This window comes from Heteronotia binoei, chromosome 6 (genome assembly GCF_032191835.1).
Source record: "Heteronotia binoei isolate CCM8104 ecotype False Entrance Well chromosome 6, APGP_CSIRO_Hbin_v1, whole genome shotgun sequence".
Lineage (NCBI taxonomy): Eukaryota > Metazoa > Chordata > Lepidosauria > Squamata > Gekkonidae > Heteronotia > Heteronotia binoei.
The window spans coordinates 146,923,931-146,943,469 of NC_083228.1; the positions used below are offsets into that span (position 1 = coordinate 146,923,931).

The 19,539-nt window shown below is 47.9% G+C and overlaps 1 protein-coding gene across 1 annotated transcript in view; it reads right to left on the reverse strand.

Annotated features, from left to right (window-relative positions):
• Positions 1 to 5,921: 5,921 nt before the first annotated feature.
• The window catches only part of LOC132574413 (zinc finger protein 208-like), a 39,364-nt gene continuing 25,746 nt past the window's right edge, over positions 5,922 to 19,539 (reverse strand). Inside the window, exon 2 of the mRNA XM_060242773.1 lies at positions 5,922 to 7,915. Within this exon, the coding sequence (XP_060098756.1) occupies positions 6,595 to 7,915 (1,321 nt within the window). The 3' untranslated portion in view covers positions 5,922 to 6,594. The remainder of the gene's footprint in view (positions 7,916 to 19,539) is intronic.

The window sequence follows — 19,539 nt, forward strand, 5'->3', positions numbered from 1 at the left end:
TATTGTACATCGTAGCGATACAGCACCATGAAATGGTTTTTAAAAATTTAAAATTGTAATTATGTTTTATTGGTTTTTAACTTGTGGAAATTAATGTTGTGAGCCGCCCTGAGTCTGCTTGCGGAGAGGGCGGGATACAAATTTAATGTAATAAATAAATAAATAAATAATGTCCCAGGGGCAGCTTTCCGCCTTAATTCGGGTTTGGGGGCAGAAAAGAGGGCTGCCTGGTCCTAATTTTGTAAACAAAAAGGAATGAAGGCTGAAAAAGCACAAACAAAACGCTTTGCAGTGTTATAAATTCACAACATGGTGCTGAACACTTCAGTGCTGGAATGTATTATTTCACTTCAAATCAAAATCGAATCAGAATGTGCTGAATACACATAAATGGGATGGTTTCAGCCACAGCCACCCTACCAAGCCCATACCAATTTTCACCTCAAATTCTTACAGTTCTACCATGATGCTCAACATCCAACTGGAGTAATCCTTATGTGTTTCTGCCAGTTCGCACATAGAGTGGAATTCAACAATGTGATGTACTCATTGTCAAAACTGAAAATGTGACAACATGGACCTGAGGTTGACACTTTTGCACGTTTCAAGAGAATCTCTCTTCTTCTGGTCACCTTAGTTGATGCAAAACTTAGGTTATGCCAGATGGACCCGATTGGCAAATGGTCCTTCCCTGCCAACGAGGCCTCAGTGGGTGGGGCACAGGTGTGAGGGGAACGGCAGGGGCTTCCCTCAGATGGGCACACCCCCTCCAGGAGCCTTCCAGCCCCACACACCCCTCCTCCCCCCTTCAGCGGAAAAGGGCCACAAGCAGCTGCAAGCAACCACCAAACCAGGAAGGGCCCCAAATAGCCCCCTCCTCACCTTCCCAAGCGCCCCCCCACACACCCCAGGAAGGGCACTGACAGGTGACAGATAAGCTTTTGAGGCAAATTAAAGCTTCTATTTAAACAAGGTGGGAAGAAACCAACAGAGAGAGGAAGGAAAACAACCGCTCGGGAGGAGCCCTTTTAGCAGACTGAGCAGGGAGACATTATCTCCATGGCAACCCTAGAGCGGCCTCCTCCCAGGGCACTGCTTTGCTACCTGCAGCCCAGGCTCCCAGGAGGCAACGGGCTTCCCTGGCTTGGGAGGACAACATGCCTTGAACCAGCCTGCATGGAAGTCAACCAGTATCATATTCCCTGTTCAGCCAGTATCATAATGCCCCTGTATAAATCGATGGTACGGTCTCATTTGGAGTACTGTGTGAAGTTCTGGTCGCCGCACCTCAAAAAGGATATTATAACATTGGAGAAGTCCAGAAAAGGGCAACTAGAATGATTAAAGGGCTGGAACATTTTCCCTATGAAGAAAGGTTGAAATGCTTGGGACTCTTTAGCTTGGAGAAACGTCGACTGCGGGGTGACATGATAGAATTTTACAAGATAATGCATGGGATGGAGAAAGCAGAGAAAGAAATACTTTTCTCCCTTTCTCACAATACAAGAACTTGTGGGCATTCGATGAAATTGCTGAGCAGTCAGGTTAAAATGGATAGAAGGAAGTCCTTCTTCACCCAAAGGGTGATTAACATGTGGAATTCACTGCCACAGGAGGTGCTGGCGGCCACAAGCATAGCCACCTTCAAGAGGGGTTTAGATAAAAACATGGAGCAGAGGTCCATCAGTGGCTATTAGCCACAGTGTGTGTGTGTGTGTATATATATATATGTATGTATGTGTGTGTATATATATATATATATATATATATATATATATATATATATATATATATATATATATATATATATATATGTATGTGTGTATATATATATATATATATATATATAAAATTTTTGGCCACTGTGTGACACAGAGTGTTGGACTGGATGGGCCATTGGCCTGATCCAACATGGCTTCTCTTATGTTCTTAACCAGGTAGGGTTGCCAACTCTGAGTTAAGGAATTCCTGGAGATTTCAGGGGTGGAGCTTTAGGGTTTTTTGGGGGAGGAAGTGTTCAATGCTGGGTTCAGTGGGGAAGAACGAGGGCTCCCAGAGTAGCAGCTTTTACTCAGTCATTCAGCATAACTATATCCAAGTAAATCTGGCATGCAAGCCCCAGGCTGTGGCCTGGTTACATACAGTGAGACCCCACCCTGCTCCCACCCACAGGAAGCCCCCTCTAGGTGGCCCCAGGCAGCCTGGCCAACCCTGGTTCTCATGGATGGAGAAGCCCACAAAGTCCCTAATGCTTCAGGCAAGGACATAAGACCACCTCAGAAGTTCTGGGATGGATGGAGGCTCACCCACTGAAACTTCATCCCCCGCTCACGGTTACTGGCTTTCCTCCCTGGTTTTGGTGTTATGTGTGTTTATGTTTTTACTACTGAATCTTTACAAAATTATCTTATGTGTATACATCAGGGCTGCCCAATGGTAGCTCTCCAGATGTTTTTTTACCTACAACTCCCATCAGCCCCAGCCAGTATGGCCAATGGCTGGAGCTAATGGGAGTTGTAGACAAGACATCTGGAGAGCTACCGTTGGCCACCCCTGGTATACATCACCTCGAATGTAGTTTTAATGCTGAACTGCTTTAACGGTTTGATGTTTGCCACCTTGGAGATACTGCTGGGGTGGAAAGATGGCCAAGAAGGTTTGCCATTGCTAATAATTCTGAAGCCTTGCTCTCATTGCAAATTGTATAATGGCACAGAAAAGCTTGTAGAAGCTTTAAGTGAAACAGGGCATCAAGTGCAATCCTGTCACGTTCCATATATGCCTTGCTGCACCGAACTACTGCAACATCTACTGAGAAGAAGAATTGGAGCGCGGGGCTCTGTTTAAGAACCAACCTTTGCCATAGCCTGGACTTTTCATTTGAAAATTTGGCATTAATTTCTCGGTTGTGAGACTTTGGGATACGGGGGGCATGCTCAGTGTTCTATATCTGTTTTTGTTATTCATTTCACCTTATTTTGTTCTATATTTATAAAGGACTTATAAGTTTTTGTATTATTATCGAGGCTGGATTTTTGCGGAGGTCGATTTGCCTTTTTCCTGCACCACCTGGAGGTTGGCAACACTGACTACATGGGAGGGGAGTCTTGCGCAAGCTGTTCCTTCTGTGCCTCATTGTCTGCTCCCTTTTCTCACCTCTCCAGGGTCATCTGAGTAGGGCCTCCGCTAGGTGCCACCTGCCAATGGGCAAAATCAACAACTCACCACACACGTGCCTTCTCTGTTGTGGCCCCGCCTTCTGCAATGACCTGCCTGGGGAAGACGAGAAGGCCCCCACTCACCTGGCTCTCTGCAAATTATGGACATCTGGATCATTTCCCACCCTCCTTGTTCATCGTGTGGAACCCCCTTGCAGAGCTACCCAGTCTAAGACAGCTTTTCCTCCCAGCCCCCCCCTCTTTCCCCGTCCAGGCACCCCCCCCCCCCATCTGGCTTCTCAAGCCCCTGTCCTCCAGCTCTCCTCCAAGCAAAGCCAGATCCAACAAGGAGGACGTTGGAGGACTTCAGTGTTTTTCCCCTCCTTGCTGTATCCTCTCTAGGAACTGCACACTGTCTTGTCTGCTTCTTAACCTTTTACTAGCTGCCGGGCACAGAAGCAAATAAAAGAACTATTTCCATGACTATTTATTTTCAAATGAAGGAAGAGATTCAAGGTGCCTTTAAAGCGCCAACCTGGCCCAGAAAATCTGCTCTCTGGTTCCAGAGGTATAGAATTTTGCTGTGGTTGCTCAGACACCTTGTCAGCCAAAAGAAAGCCAGGCAGGAAATCAAAGGGAGTGAAAAATTAGCTCTTAGAAGACAGGGACCATTCAAGCAATGCTTTAAAAAAAAATTAAATCTAATCCAATACAAGGGAAAATAAGTAATAAAAATATAAATCTAAATACAAAGTTCCAATTTATACAGTTCGATGCATAAACAATTTACCAAAACAGTACATAATATGCTAGATATTAAGAACTGAGAAATAGCTTATAATTAATTCTATTCGGCAAAAAGAAATTTTCCCAAAGCATTCCAAATCTGGGGCCCAAAGTAAATCCTAATCTATAGCCAAATCAGGATCATTATTGAAGAATGCTTCAAGAAGTCTGCTCCTCTGTCAGGGCTTTCGAATGACAGGCGTCTTGGAAAGGACTAACAGATGTGAGTCCAAATAATGAACAAGAAGCAGCATTCCATGAACAACACAAAGGGATTAGGGTTGTAGAACCAATCAGAAATCTAAAATCACAGCTGAAGCAAAGGCTTGGTCTTAAGATGACACATTAAATAATATATGATACAAGATTTGCTTCGTAGCATCCTAGGTTCACTGCCCTAAACACAGTAGCACAGACCACAGTCCCTAATGTTTTCTCCAAGTTAACTTTGTGAGTCATTTTAGACAGTTGGAGTCTCCTGCCCGAGTAGAAAAGCTCTCTTGATCCACTCAGGTTTGAATAGATTCTTCACCTCCTCGGGCAGGCCATTCCGCAACAGGTGTATGGGCAGTTGCTGATTTTGCCCATTTGCAGGCTGGCACCTGCGGAAGACCTCCCCCAGAGGAGCGGAGCTGTTGTGGGGGCACAGAGGGGGAGAGGCAGTCTGGCAATTACAAGTGTCCGAGGCCAGGAAGGGCTTTCTGGGTAATAGCCAACACTTTATATTGAGCCCAATAGCAGTGGAGAGGCTGTAGAATGGGAATCCTATTTATGCTCCATATAAGCTCCCATAATAGCTGAGCTGTGAGATTTTACCCCAGCTGGAGTTTCTGAATTCTGTGAGGAAAAGCCCCCTTTTTCCCGAACATCGCAGTCACCAGCATGGTTGCCAGGGCGCCTGGAGAAGTGAGCTCGCACACGTCTGGCCAGAGAGTGTGGGCAAAACTATCCAGGAACCTCAAGGGACTTATGTGTATAAGCAGCCCCAAGTTTGCAGGCAGTCTAACCCAGTACAGAGTGCTTGCTAACACACACACGGATGTTTTCCCGTCACTGCATGGGCCAGCCATGGAACAGAAGAAGCTGCGCCGCCACGGAGCTATCCAGGCGACCGGTTGTGAAGTGCTGAACATGGAATCCACCGTGTAACTCTAACACCACTCGTAGCCATCTTCCTGCCAGGCTGGACTTCATTCTCTCATAGTGGAAAGCTCACGTACTCACCCTATGTCACCCTTAGCCCGCAAGCAACCCAACGGCCCCATGAATGGATTAACAGCTCTACTGATGTTCCTGATTGTCTGGCAAAACCCTAGACAAAGGCTCCTGCTCAGAAGATGATGGGAAAAGAGGAAGAACATCTCCTGTCTCAACCAAGTCTTTTGTCTTTACCGGGGATACCTAGGTCAATATTTGATTCCCTATTGTCACCTTCCCAGATAAGCCCATTTAATCTTAAGTATTTAGCCATTTCCATTCTTTTCCCCGACTGACACCTTGGGGCCGCCCCAGGCCCTGTTGCAATCTGGAAGTTTCCAGGTACCCAGGACCAAGGCGAACTTCATTGGTCAAAAGCAGGCACCCAATTAGGTGCCACCAATGGACCTGCTATTGGCTCTGCGAATGTCCAGCCTTCGTGGTCATTACAGAGCCTCCCCTTTCTCCTCCCTGATACCTCCCATTCCCTGGGGGCTCAAGAGAGTCCTTATAACCTGTGGACTAGCTACCCACAGGTGTGCTTCTATCAGTAACCCACCTTCCACTGCATAGATCCATCCCCGATTCCTGATCAGTTTCGGGTCCCTTTCCCCCCGGCCACTTTTGTCTCCATTGGAGCCTTCCTCGAAGGTAAATATTACCCTGTATGTCCATCATGTTCCCCTATCGATCTATCTACATTTCTTAGGACTGTATGAATGTGTGATTGTTTATGTGTTTTTATCTTGTATGAAATTTTTCTCAATAAATTACAATTGATTTTATTAAATTAGAATTCTTTATTTAAGCATCACTCTCTGGTTAGTTAAACCTTGTATACATTGGTAAAAAGATTCCGAGTGAGCCAGGTGCCCACCTAACTAATTCCCCAACCTCGTTTTGAGGGCATTTAGGCTTACAATTCACAAAGTCTGATTTACTAGCAAGAAATAATAATCTCTTTAATGAGCTCTGACTTTTCCTTAGCAGTCCCCTGATTCATAAAGAAACGCTTAATCTAGGGTTGCCAACTGCCTGGAGGTAAAAAGTGGTGTCCCTTTAACAGCATGTGGGACAGTGGGATGTGTTTGAGGTCTCCAGACATGGCTAAATCTCCTGCCATAGTCTGACCATTTTTAACATTTCGTCCTGTTTAGCGTAAAATTTCTGTGTACATTCAAGCTTTCTAGAAAAGCTCTTTTGATAGGCTAAGCCGTTACAGTTTCTCCTTGTGTGGATTCTTAAGATGCTGTTGAAGATATCCATGCCAAGTGAATCTCTTTGCATTCAAAGAAGTTTTCCCCATGTGGGTTCTCTGGTGCAGATGAAGAGAGCCACTCCAATTGAATCTCTTTCCACAATCTGAGCATGTAAAAGATTTCTCCCTGTGCGGATTTTTTGATGCAGTTCAAGATGGCCACTCCAACTTAATCACTTTCCACACTCTCAGCATTCAAAAGGTTTCTCCTGTGTGGGTCCTCTGATGCCGCTGAAAATGGCCACTTCGACTGAATCTCTTTCCACATTCTGAACATTTAAAAGATTTCTTCCCTGTGTGGGTTCTCCGATGCAGTTGAAGATGGCCACTCTGACTGAATCTCTTTCCACACTCTGAGCATTCAAAAGGTTTCTCCCCTGTGTGCATTCTCTGATGCTGTTTTAGAGTGCCTCTCTCACTAAATTTTTTTCCACATTCTGAACATTCAAAAGGTTTCTCTCCTGTGTGGGTTCTCTGATGCAGTTGAAGATGGCTACTATAACTAAATCTCTTTCCACACTCTAAGCATTTAAAAGGTTTCTCCCCTGTGTGGGTTCTCTGATGTTGTTTTAGATTGCCACTGAAATTGAATCTTTTCCCACACTCTGAACATTCAAAAGGTTTCTTCCCTGTATGGGTTCTCTGATGCAGTTGAAGATGGCTACTCTGACTGAATCTCATTCCACACTCTGAGCATTCGAAAGGTTTCTCCCCTGTGTGAGTTCTCTGATGCCGTTGAAGATGGCCACTCCGACTGTATCTCTTTCCACACTCTGAGCATTCAAAAGGTTTCTCCCCTGTGTGCGTTCTCTGATGCTGTTTTAGAGCGCCTCTCTCACTAATTTTTTTTCCACATTCTGAACATTCAAAAGGTTTCTCCCCTGTGTGGGTTCTCTGATGAAGTTGAAGATGGCTACTACGACTAAATCCCTTGCCACACTCTGAGCATTTAAAAGGTTTCTCCCCTGTGTGGGTTCTCTGATGTAGTTTTAGAGTATCACTGCGACTGAATCTCTTCCCACACTCTGAACATTTAAAAGATTTCTCCCCTGTGTGGGTTCTCTGATGCCGTTGAAGTTGGCTACTCTGACTGAATCTCTTTCCACACTCTGAACATTCAAAAGGTTTCTTCCCTGTGTGGGTTCTCTGATGTAGTTTTAGAGTGCCACTGAAATTGAATTTCTTTCCACACTCTGAGCATTCAAAAGGTTTCTCCCCTGTGTGAGTTCTCTGATGCCGTTGAAGATGGTCACTCCGACTGAATCTCTTTCCACACTCTGAGCATTCAAAAGGTTTCTCCCCTGTGTGCATTCTCTGATGCTGTTTTAGAGTGCCTGTGTAACTAATTTTTTTCCCACACTCTGAACATTCAAAAGGTTTCTCCCCTGTGTGGGTTCTCTGATGCAGTTTTAGAGTGCTACTCTGACTGAATCTCTTTCCACACTCTGAGCATTCAAAAGGTTTCTCCCCTGTGTGAGTTCTCTGATGACGTTGAAGATGGCTACTCCGACTGAATCTCTTCCCACAGTCCAAACATTCAAAAGGTTTCTTCCTTGTTTGGGTTCTCTGATGCAGTTTTAGAGTGCTACTGTGACTGAATCTTTTTCCATGGTTTGAACATTCAAAATGTTTCTTGCCTCTGTGTACTCTTTGGTGCACATGGAGCTGTGATCTATTTCTGAAGTACTTGCTACACTGAGTGGCTGTACATGTCTTAATTATTCTCTTTTTTGGCAGATGTACATTAAACCTTTTTCCTTCTCTCTTCTCATCCATATGGCTGCCTTCTTTTCTCTTAGGTCTGCCTCGATTTCTGCTGTTTCCATTCAAGTCTTGAACTCGATCTGGCAGCTGCTGCTCAAATTCTTCACCCTCCTTGTTACTCTGATCATCCCCTGCTGGAATAAAGAGAGAGATCCTTTTAACAAATGGGAGGGCAGGTAATGTCCAAAAACATCTCTGTGACTGCAGCCTCCTCCAGCTTCCCTGATCTTAACCACCTCCCCACTTCTCCAGAATGTCTAGCATTTAAGGATACCTCATCCCCTCAAGAGCCACAGCTGAGTTTGCAATGCCAATTCCCTCCCACACACACACTCCAGCCTCATCTAGCCAGAACCACGCAGGGTTCCTGAATGCCATGAATTTCCAACAACACAGAAAGATTTTTTGAAGATGGTGCTTGGCAACTGAAAAGAATAAGAAGTGATTTAAAAATATCAAAGCAGACAGTATAAGCCAGCACTCTTGCTTCTATTGCTCTCAGGCAGACTTCCAGGTTAATTCAGATCCGAGCCTTGGCTGGCTGGCGGGGAATCCCAGGGGAAGTGGAGACTCATCCAGCAGTGCCTCTTGCTGCAATCCATGAAACCCCCCGGGGAACGAGGCAAAAGTGTGGGATTTTATCAGGAAGGACCAGGAACCCCCAGAGCCGATCAAAGGGCTTTTCCCAGATGACTCACTGCAACAATGAACACGCTGCTGTTTCGCACGACAGCACGGGAAAGTAAGCTTTGAGATCAAACTCCTGTAGCTAGAAGGGAGGGGCCCTGTGAACACAGCACTGGATTCTCCCCCAGCCAGCGGTGCTGTAATGATGAGTGAAACAGAGAAACCTATTTGCACAGCCTGAAATACCACACCGGAGGACTAAAAGCTTATTACAGAGTTCTTGCTCAGAAGGAGTTCTTAACCCTCCAAATCCCAGTCCCCGGAAGGTCTCCCTCCCTCCTTACCCAGCGGTCTGCATGACAGTACCAAACTAAATCTTGATCAGAAAGAAGTGAATGAAGAAAACCCCCATGGCTACTCCTTGCCTGTTCCCTGAACATGACCGTGCAGGATACTCACGCTCAGGCAGCTCATTTGGGAAGGAGATTTGTTCTTGGGATCCCCTTGAGAAACTCTCCAGCCTTCCTTCGGATGTGAGGATGTTGTCTTTCTCCACCAAAGTCTCTCTTATACTTCTGTCTTCTTTGGGGGGGGGGGGGGAGGATGGGGGGGGGAGAGAAATCATTCTTATCAGAGCCAGATATACATATTTTTGAGCACAAAAATATGGTTTTAAAAACGGAATACTTTCTTCTATCGGCATTACTTTGAGAAGGAGATCAGATCAGAGTTTCAAGCGGACACACTGGCAAGGGGGAAATGAGTGAAGTTGCCTCTTCCGACTCTACTGGTGGAACACAGAGAAGGGCAGAGTTTGCCAGGGGAAGAAAATAAAGGGCGAGCACAGAGAAAAGCTAAAAGGGAGCCTGACTCCCCACCCACACTCCCTGTGAATGAGGAAGTAAGAGACATCTCAAGGCTTCTTCTGAGGGACTACATGACCTGTCAGTGCAGCAAATTTATTTCCCTTCACCTAAGGAACGGGCTGTGCTGCTGCCTCCATTGCCTTGGGGGGTAAACGGATGTATTGAAACTAAAGTAGAGTGGAGTAGGGCACCAAACTCCAGTAGAGCAGCAGTAGTGGTGGCGGGGAATATCCTTCTATATCCTTCTTAAAATGTGGTGCCCAAAACTGAAAAGAGAAAGCTAGCCAGCAAAAGCAGCCCTGTGCATCCTCCCCCAACATTCCCATCGCAATTACAGAAAACAGAGAGGCCCTAGGCGCCCGCAAGTACATGGCAAGCCCTTTGACATCGGCAGCTTCAATTCCAACCAATAGTCCTTCAACTTTACAGGAATCCACGGTCCAGCAGCTCCGGAGGAAACCACGTAGTGTTCCAAATCCCAAGTAGTCTAGAACAGCAGATAAATCTTGCACACAGCAGTCTTGAACACAGTGATGAGGTAGTGTTTTATATCCCTCCGTTTCACTAGAAGTGTTGACCAGCTTTCATACAGAGCATGGCAAGATTCCGATATTATTGCACACCATTAAGCTACAAACTCCAAGGTCTTGCCAATTGTGCAGTTGAGAGAGCCTGCAAGCTCCCCACCCCCCTTTCTCCCCAAGGGAGGAGCCTCAGCCAGTGGAGAAAAAAGAGAGTTTGATCTGTAGCTCCTGTGCGATTGAGCAAGCCTGGCTCTCCCTCCTGTCAAGATCGACATTCCTGACTAAGAGACTGAGGGATTATGGCCTATCATAAGAACATAAGAACATAAGAGAAGCCATGTTGGATCAGGCCAACGGCCCATCAAGTCCAACACTCTGTGTCACACAGTGGCAAAAAATGTTATATACACACATACACTGTGGCTAATAGCCACTGATGGACCTGTGCTCCATATTTTTATCTAAACCCCTCTTGAAGGTGGCTATACTTGTGGCCGCCACCACCTCCTGTGGCAGTGAATTCCACATGTTAATCACCCTTTGGGTGAAGAAGTACTTCCTTTTATCCGTCTTAACCTGTCTGCTCAGCAATTTCATCGAATGCCCACGAGTTCTTGTATTGTGAGAAAGGGAGAAAAGTACTTCTTTCTCTACTTTCTCCATTCCATGCATTATCTTGTAAACCACTATCATGTCACCCCGCAGTCGACGTTTCTCCAAGCTAAAGAGTCCCAAGCGTTTCAACCTTTCTTCATAGGGAAAGTGCTCCAGCCCTTTAATCATTCTAGTTGCCCTTCTCTGCACCTTCTCTAAAGCTATAATATCCTTTTTGAGGTGCGGCGACCAGAACTGCACACAGTACTCCAAATGAGACCGCACCATCGATTTATACAGGGGCATTATGATACTGGCTGATTTGTTTTCAATTCCCTTCCTAATAATTCCCAGCATGGCATTGGCCTTTTTTATTGCAAACGCACACTGTCTTGACACTTTCATTGAGTTATCTATCATGACCCCAAGATCTCTCTCTTGATCAGTCTCTGCCAGTTCAAATAGGCACTGTTAAAATCATAATGGATACACTGCTGCTAATGTTCCCCTATAGTCAACTCCCTTCCCCCCTTGTTTTTTCTTCTTTTGATTTGTAACTCTCTCTCTCTCTCTCTCTCGGCTTGACTTCGCGAACGAAGATTTAAGAAGGGTGCAGTAGTCCACGTCTGCTGCAGGCTCGCTGGTGGCTGACAAGACCAATGCGGGACAGGCAGATCCGGCCACAATGGCTGCAGGGAAAAGTCTGATTTGGGGTTGGTGCTGTAGCAGTGCGATTCTTCCTCAATCTCCTTTTGTCCTCAAGACCAGCTATGCGTGCGTTCTCAAAGGAAGAGACAGCCTGGTGGATGGTGTGCCTCCATGCTTTGCGATCTGAGGCTAGGTCAGACCACTGGTGATGGTTGATGCGACAGGTGCCAAGGGATTTCTTCAAGGAGTCCTTGTACCTCTTCTTTGGTGCCCCTCTATTTCGATGGCCGGTGGAAAGTTCGCCATACAGAGCAATCTTGGGAAGGCGGTGGTTTTCCATCCTAGAAATATGCCCTGCCCAGCGCAGCTGCGTCTTCAACAGCAGTGCTTCGATGCTTGTAACCTCCGCCCTCTTGAGGACTTCAGTGTTGGTCACAAAGTCACTCCAGTGGATGTTGAGGATGGTGCGAAGGCAGCGCTGATAAAAGCGCTCAAGAAGTCGCAGGTGATGACGGTATAAAATCCACGATTCGGAGCCGTAGATGAGAGTTGTCATCCCAACCGCTTTGTAAACATTCATCTTTGTGCCTTTTTACAGATGCTTGTTGCTCCACACTCTTTTGTGCAGTCGGCCAAATGCACGGTTTGCCTTTGCCAGCCTGTTGTCGATCTCCTTGTCAATCTTGGCATCTGAGGAGATGATGCACCCCAGGTAGCTGAACTGCTGGACTGTCTTCAGTACTGATTCACCCACAGTGATGCAGGGAGGGTGATAATCTTCCTGGGATGCAGGCTGGTGGAGAACTTCTGTCTTCTTCAGACTAACTTCTAGGCCGAATAGCTTGGCAGCCTCTGCAAAGCAGGACGTCATATGCTGCAGAGCTGATACCCAGATGCTGCAGATGCTGCAGAGTGGGAGACGAGTGCAGCATCATCAGCAAATAGTAGCTCTCGGATGAGTTTTTCCATTGTCTTGGAGTGAGCCTTTAGTCGCCTCAGGTTGAACAGGCTGCCATCAGTGCGATAGCGGATGTAGACACCATCGTCATCATCTAGATCTACTGCGGCTCTTTGAAGCATCATGCTAAAGAAGATCGTAAAGAGAGTTGGCGCGAGAACGCAGCCTTGCTTTACACCTGTGCCTATTGGGAAAGGCTCCGAGAGGTCGTTGCAGTGTCTGACTTGGCCTCGCTGGTCTTCATGTAGCTGGATGATCATGCTGAGGAACCTCGGGGGACATCCTAAACGTTCCAAGATTTGCCACAGGCCTTTCCTGCTAACGGTATCGAAAGCTTTGGTAAGGTCGACAAAAGTCACATATAGACCCTTGTTCTGTTCCCTGCATTTCTCTTGGAGCTGCCTGAGAACAAATACCATGTCGGTGGTGCTCCTGTTAGCTCTGAAGCCGCACTGACTCTCTGGGAGGAGTTCTTCTGCAATGGTGGGCACCAGTCTGTTCAGGAGTATCCTGGCAAGGATTTTGCCTGCGATGGAGAGCAGGGTTATCCCCCGGTAATTGGAGCAGTCTGACTTTTCTCCTTTGTTCTTGTATAGAGTGATGATGATTGCATCGCGAAAGCCCTGTGGTAGTTTGCCTTGTTCCCAGCAGGTGACAAGTACTTTGTGAAGTGTGCTATGTAGTACTGTGCCCCCATGCCTCCAGATCTCTGGTGGGATTCCATCAACTCCCGCTGCCTTGCCACTTTTCAGTTGCTTGATGGCTTTAACAGTCTCTTCTAGGGTGGGGATCTCATCCAACTCTGTTTTCACTGGTTGAAGTGGGGTGAGGTGGATTGCTGAATCTTGAACTACGCGGTTGGCACTAAAGAGAGCCTGAAAATACTCCGACCACTGGTTCAGTATGGATGCCTTGTCTGTGAGGAGCACTTGGCCGTCTGCACTACGCAAGGGACTCTGAGCCTGATATGATGGGCCATATACTGCCTTCAGGGCTTCGTAGAACCCTCTTAAATCACCAGTGTCTGCACACAGCTGAGTTCTCTCTGCAAGCTTGGTCCACCACTCGTTCTGAATGTCTCGAAGCTTGCGCTGGAGGTTGCTACATGCAGTGCGAAAGATTGCTTTTTTCCTGGGACAGGAGGGCTGAGCAAGATGTGCTTGGTAGGCAGATCTCTTTTTCGCTAGTAATTCTTGGATCTCTTGATTGTTCTCGTCAAACCAGTCCTTGTTTTTCCTTGTGGAGAACCCGAGGACTTCTTCAGAGGTCAACAGGATGGTAGTTTTTAGGTGTTCCCAGAGTGCTTCTGGAGAAGGGTCTGTGGGGCAACTGGGGTCCTCAATTCTTGACTGGAGTTTTGCCTGGAAGGCAGCTTTAACTTCAGCTGACTGAAGGCTGCCAACCTGAAGCTTCCTCCGAGGGATACCTCCTCTCCTGGGTGTGGGTTTAAAGTGAAGACGGAGATTGCAGCGTACAAGACGATGATCCATATGACATTCCGCACTGGGCATTACTCGGGTGTGTAAGACATCTCGAAGGTCTTTCTGGCGCACCAGAATGTAGTCTATAAGGTGCCAGTGCTTGGACCGTGGGTGCATCCAGGTTGTCTTCAGGCTGTTCTTCTGCTGAAAGATAGTGTTGGTGATGGTGAGCTGGTGCTCCATGCAGAATTCTAGCAGGAGGCGCCCGTTATCATTGCAGTTGCCAATGCCGTGTTTGCCAAGTACTCCTTTCCAGGCTTCCGAGTCTTTACCTACTCTGGCATTGAAGTGGCCAAGGATGATCACCTTGTCCTCTGTAGGGGTCTTCCGTACGAGGTTGCGTAGATCTGCATAGAACTTGTTCTTTTCTGCAGGATCTGCTTGAAGAGTTGGGGCATACACACTGAAGAGTGTTGCATGCTGCTTGTTTTGAAGTGTGATGCGCATGGACATGATGCGGTCTGAGTGATCTGTTGGTAGGTTTTTGAGTTTGGAGGCAATGGAGTTCCTGACCATGAAGCCAACGCCAGAAAGGCGGCTCTCAGCCTTTGACTTACCCGACCAGTAGAGGGTATAGCCAGCACCATGTTCTTGAAGACTACCTTCCTCAGGGAAACGGACCTCACTGAGAGCTGCTATGTCGATATTCAACCTGAGAAGTTCGTGGGCAACTAGAGCAGAGCGTCGTTCAGGGCGACCACTGTCTACTGCGTCAAGCATGGTTCTGATGTTCCAACACGCAAGCTTAAGTCTTTGCACACTTTGTGAGGCAGGTGCATGCCTTTTCTTTGTTGTTATTTTTTGACCGCAAGTAAGGATGCCCGTTGACCGCGGCTAGCCAACTGGGGTGGGGGAGACGAGCTTTGTTTAGGCCACCTTTTCTAGGCCCCTCTCCGTGTGGAGCAAGCAGTGCTGTCCCTAGATAAGGCTGCTTGGTCATTCAGGGTGCTGCCGAAAGATGCTTTCGTCTCTGGGTCAGCATCAGGCGACCAATACCCTGAACCGCCTACATGCAGGTTCGGGACTGCGGCTTCCAGTGGCATCTTCCACCTGCCGTTTCGCCCCTTGCCCATCGCTGCAGGACTTGGTGTGTTGTGGATATGCCCTTCAGGCCTGCGCAGAGGAATTTTTAGGTGAGGCACAGTGTGCGCAGTACTGGCTCTACCCTTTCACCTTGGGGTCATCTGCCATGGCTCAGTAAGCCGGGACGCCGGCAGCGAGTCCTCCAGGTGGTAGGTGTTACATTAAAGAGCTCTATCTGCCCGGGTTTGATGTTAGAGTTTTCCTTCTCTTGGCTGACGAGGTTGGTGAGCCCAGCCTGCCCATCCGGTTATACCGCCGGACATTCGGTCGCACCATGACGTGGCAAACTCTGTGAGAAACGAGGGGGACCAGCGAGAAGGTGTTGCCACGGATGCAGTAATGCAGGAGAGGCCATTGCAGTGACCATCTGCCAGGCATAACCGGGCAGTGACCACGCGGCGTTCACTACACGGGAAGGAGAGGCTATGTATTGCGCATACACTTTCCCTGGGGGGGGGGGGTAGGATACCCAAGAGGGAGCCCTCCCCTCTTGTAACTGGTGTGAAGGAAATAGCCGGCGCCTTCTCAGGGCTCAGAGGTGGAAGGAAGCTATGCATGATAATACAATGGAATGGAATGGAATGGAATGGAATGGAATGGAGAGGAGAGGAGAGGAGAGGAGAGGAGAGGAGAGGAGAGGAGAGGAGAGGAGAGGAGAGGAGAGGAGAGGAGAGGAGAGGAGAGGAGAGGAGAGGAGAGGAAAGGATAGGTCCCCTGTGGAAGCACCAGTCGTTTCCGACTCTGGGGTGACGCTGTCTTCACAACTAGATGTACTATGTAATACCAGGTATTTCATGTGTAAGATAGAACAGTGAGCTTTTCATTATTTTCTGTTGCTGAGCTGTAGAAACTGCACTGTTTAGTGGTGTCTCGGTTTTACATCCTTCATAAATCTTTCTATGTTTTAGAAGGGCCAGAATTAGGAAACGAGAAATCAGAATCTAGCCCTTTCCAGAGTCTTTCTGAGCGTCTCTTTTCTGGGCCAGCCTGAGCTCAGCATGAAATCCTCAGGGGAGGAGGACTCCTCAGGAGAAGGGGAGCCCTACATGGCTGGCTCTGAGTCAGCAGAAGCCAGGAAAGAGGCTGATGAGCTGCAGGCTGATGAAGACTCACCACCAGCAGCTGATCCAGAGCCACCACCCAGCCCTGATGTAGCAGCTGAGGCTGAAGTAATTAAATGAGGCTGAGGGACTTGGGAATCTTCAGTCTGGAGAAAAGGAGGTTGAGGGGGGACATGATTGCTTTCTTGAAGTATTTCAAGGGCTGTCATTTAGAGCAAGGTGGGGAGCTGTTCATGTTGGCAGCAGAGGAAAGGACTTGAAATAACAGGTTTAAATTAATTGAGGGAACGTACATGCTGGATATTAGGGGAATCTTTTTAAAAGCAAGAATTGTTCAACAGTGGAATTGGTGGGAGTCTGCATGTTGTGGAAGCAACAAGTCATCCTCTTTGACTCTGTGACCACAACACCTGACCCTTTCTTTGTGTGACCTTGGATTTTGACTTCAGCTTTGTGACTCTCTAGCTTGTGCCGGACCCTTGGACCTCCGGGCTACACTCTCTGGTTTACCCCTTCTGGTAACGACCCTTTGGCTTGTGCACTTTCGGTCTGTGGACTTCTGAGACTGAACTCTGGAATCTGTGTGAGCACTTGAACATGTCTGGCTTGCTGGCTCTCATCCTCATCCTTGCCTCTGGCCAGGACACCATCTCTGGTTAGGGGTGATGGCCACAACACTGGCCTCAGTTGCCCCCGGACAAGTATTTGAAGAGGCCTCAAAATGATGCATTGCTGTGCAATAGTTTGATTCACGCATTATCCATGTGGATCCTCCTTACCCAGAGAGATGACGCTCAGATAGTTCTCCTGCATGACTTCCCTGTAGAGGGTTTTCTGGCCCGGATCCAGCAGGTCCCATTCTGCTGGGGTGAAACAGACAGACACCTCCTCAAAGGAAAAGGGGCACTGGAAGAAGAAGCAGATTCCCTCATCAGAGATCATGCCAGGCAGAGACTGCACACTGGAAGGAAGCAGTCTGGGATGGAACGTGATGTATGTCTTGGCACAGGTCGAGGGAGTAGTATTCAGAGCTTCCCTCACCTGGACCACTCTAGAAACTGCAGGAGCAAAAACACTCCTGAGAAAGTAGGATGGAACCCAGGCTGTCCCCTACTGATTCCCCTTACCTGGACTGGAGGTAAAGCAGCTGTTTCCACACCTCTGGAATTACTCAACAGCATCTCTCCACTGCCTGTTAGGAAGAGAAAGGAGGAAGGGTGTTTGTTGTGACTTACTATTCCAGTTGCTTGTTTGTTCTTCACTTCACACACTCCCTTCCCAGAAGCTGGAAACCTTGCCCTGTGTACACTCAACACAACCTTTTACTAAATTGTGGGAGAGACAGAAGAGAAGCACCCATGAGCCTCAGGGGGTGATAAAAGCTGCCAACATATTCCAGGCTTTTGTGAGACCTGAAATGTTCCCTGCGAACTCTGGAGTTCCAAAGGTCACAGCACCCCTGCTGGATCAGACCAAATGACCAGGAATCCCCTTCTCCTGCCAGCTGGCAGTGGGCCTTCAGTCTGGACTGGGGGTGGAAAAAGTGGGGGGTGGAAATGACATGACTTTACTTGAACGCTTCTGGAGAATCCAGGGTAGCATCCGTGCCAAGCTTCATCCCAAGGCCCTCTCCGAATCTCCTGGGATGCCAGGCCACATCTGGCCACCCCTCCTGCAGCACCCGATTTCCTACAGTGGCCTGCCAAGTGCCCCAATAAGAGAGCTCACAAGCTAAATTTCCACATGGTTATTTGCCTCATATGAACTAGTTTTCAGTGTTCAGCACTGCCTCAGAAGGCATAGACTCCCCGTATTCTCCGGGATGAATAGCTCTGCCCAGGTTTGTCTAACTTTACTTCTCTTTTTTGAGCCACCCTGAGTTCCTCCTATGGAAGGAAGGTGAGACATGAATGTTCTAATTAATGGGAGGAACTGCCCTCTATAATTCTGTCTAATCCCCTTTCTGTCTAATCCCCTTTCTGTCTTATCCCCTTTTATAAGCCCTTTATGGTCAGGGGCCTGCCTATCTACGGGACTGCCTTTCCCCATATATCCCCCAGAGAGCACTGCGATCAGGGACAAAAAATTTGTTGTCTGCCCCTGGCCCAAAAGAAGCCAGGCTATGTATAACGAGATCCAGGGCTTTTTCAGTGGCAGCACCAGAACTTTGGAACACCCTCCCAGAAGCTAAAAGGGCCCTGAAGGATTTGTCTGCGTTCCGCAGGGCCTGTAAGACCGAATTGTTTAAACAGGCTTTTGCGGTTTGATTGAGAAAGGGCTGCCACCGGACATCCTACAGAATGCTGGCGATCATAGTCAAGAAGTCAATACCGCCTATACTGGACTGAAACAGTGCTATAGAATGGTTTTAAAGTTAATATATGTAAATTATGGTTTTATAATGTTTTATTGGATTGATTGTTTTTATAATGTTGTCAGCCGCCCTGAGTCCGCTTGCAGAGAGGGTGGGATATAAATGAGAAGTAATAAATAAATAAATAAAGAAGAATGACATTCAGTGGACATTCAGTGATATGTGCAGAAGTCCTGAATTCTTTTCCTGACCTGAACTCTCCACCCACCACATTCAGGGAGTGCCCCAAGTGTAAACAGGCAGAATGAGACCTTACCACAAGAGAGGGCATCTTGGGCACCCTCCTGGGCCTGCGCCCTCTGCCCTTCCTCCAAGGAACCTCGTTCTGCCTCAGGGAATGCAGCTTCTCTCTCCATGGATGGTCCCCACATCTGAAAGAGCAGCAAGTGAGAAGGGGAAAAGATGGAACAGAGAAGAGACCAAGCAACGGATCCTGCCCCACTCCCAGACTCTGCACTCTTCCATCAGCAGACCCAGTGAGTTATCTGGAGAGAGAGAAGAAATTCTCTAGTAGAGGAGGCTGCTGAAAGAGGCTGTGAAAGCTCCCATTCAGATGATTAACACTTGGGCAAATATCTCTCAGGGAAACTTTAGGATGAGGTCTGATATCCTTGCTTGAATTGGACACAGCTGGAGGAAACCCCCTCACCTGCTCTGCCTGCCTCTTCTCCTCGGCCTGACTCAGGAGGAAGCCTTCGGCCAAGGCCACGGCCTGGGAACTGGTCTCCGGCCCACATTCCCTGACCCAGCGCTGCATTTCCTGGGGCAGGAGGGCTAGGAACCTCTCCAGGATCACCAGGTCCACCATCTGCTTCTTGGAGTTCCTCTCTGGCTTCAGCCAGTGGCTGCAGAGTCGATGGAGCCGGCTGCAAACCTCTCGGGGCCCATCAGCCTCACGGTACTGGAACTGCCGGAAGTGTTGGCCATGCACCTCTGAGATCTCCGTGACCTGAGAAGGTGTCTCTGGCACGGGGCTTTCCCAGCCTTCACCACCACTCCCAGCTTGGGTGGGAGGGGGGCCTTTGCTTGCTGTCTTGCCAGCTGCAGCTCCTTCTGGGTCCTGCTCTTCCATCTCCCTCCCCTTCTCTTGGGTCACCTCCGACTGGATAGAGATGCCTTGAGTCACTTGACTGTTAAGAGATACAGAGACAGTCACATGT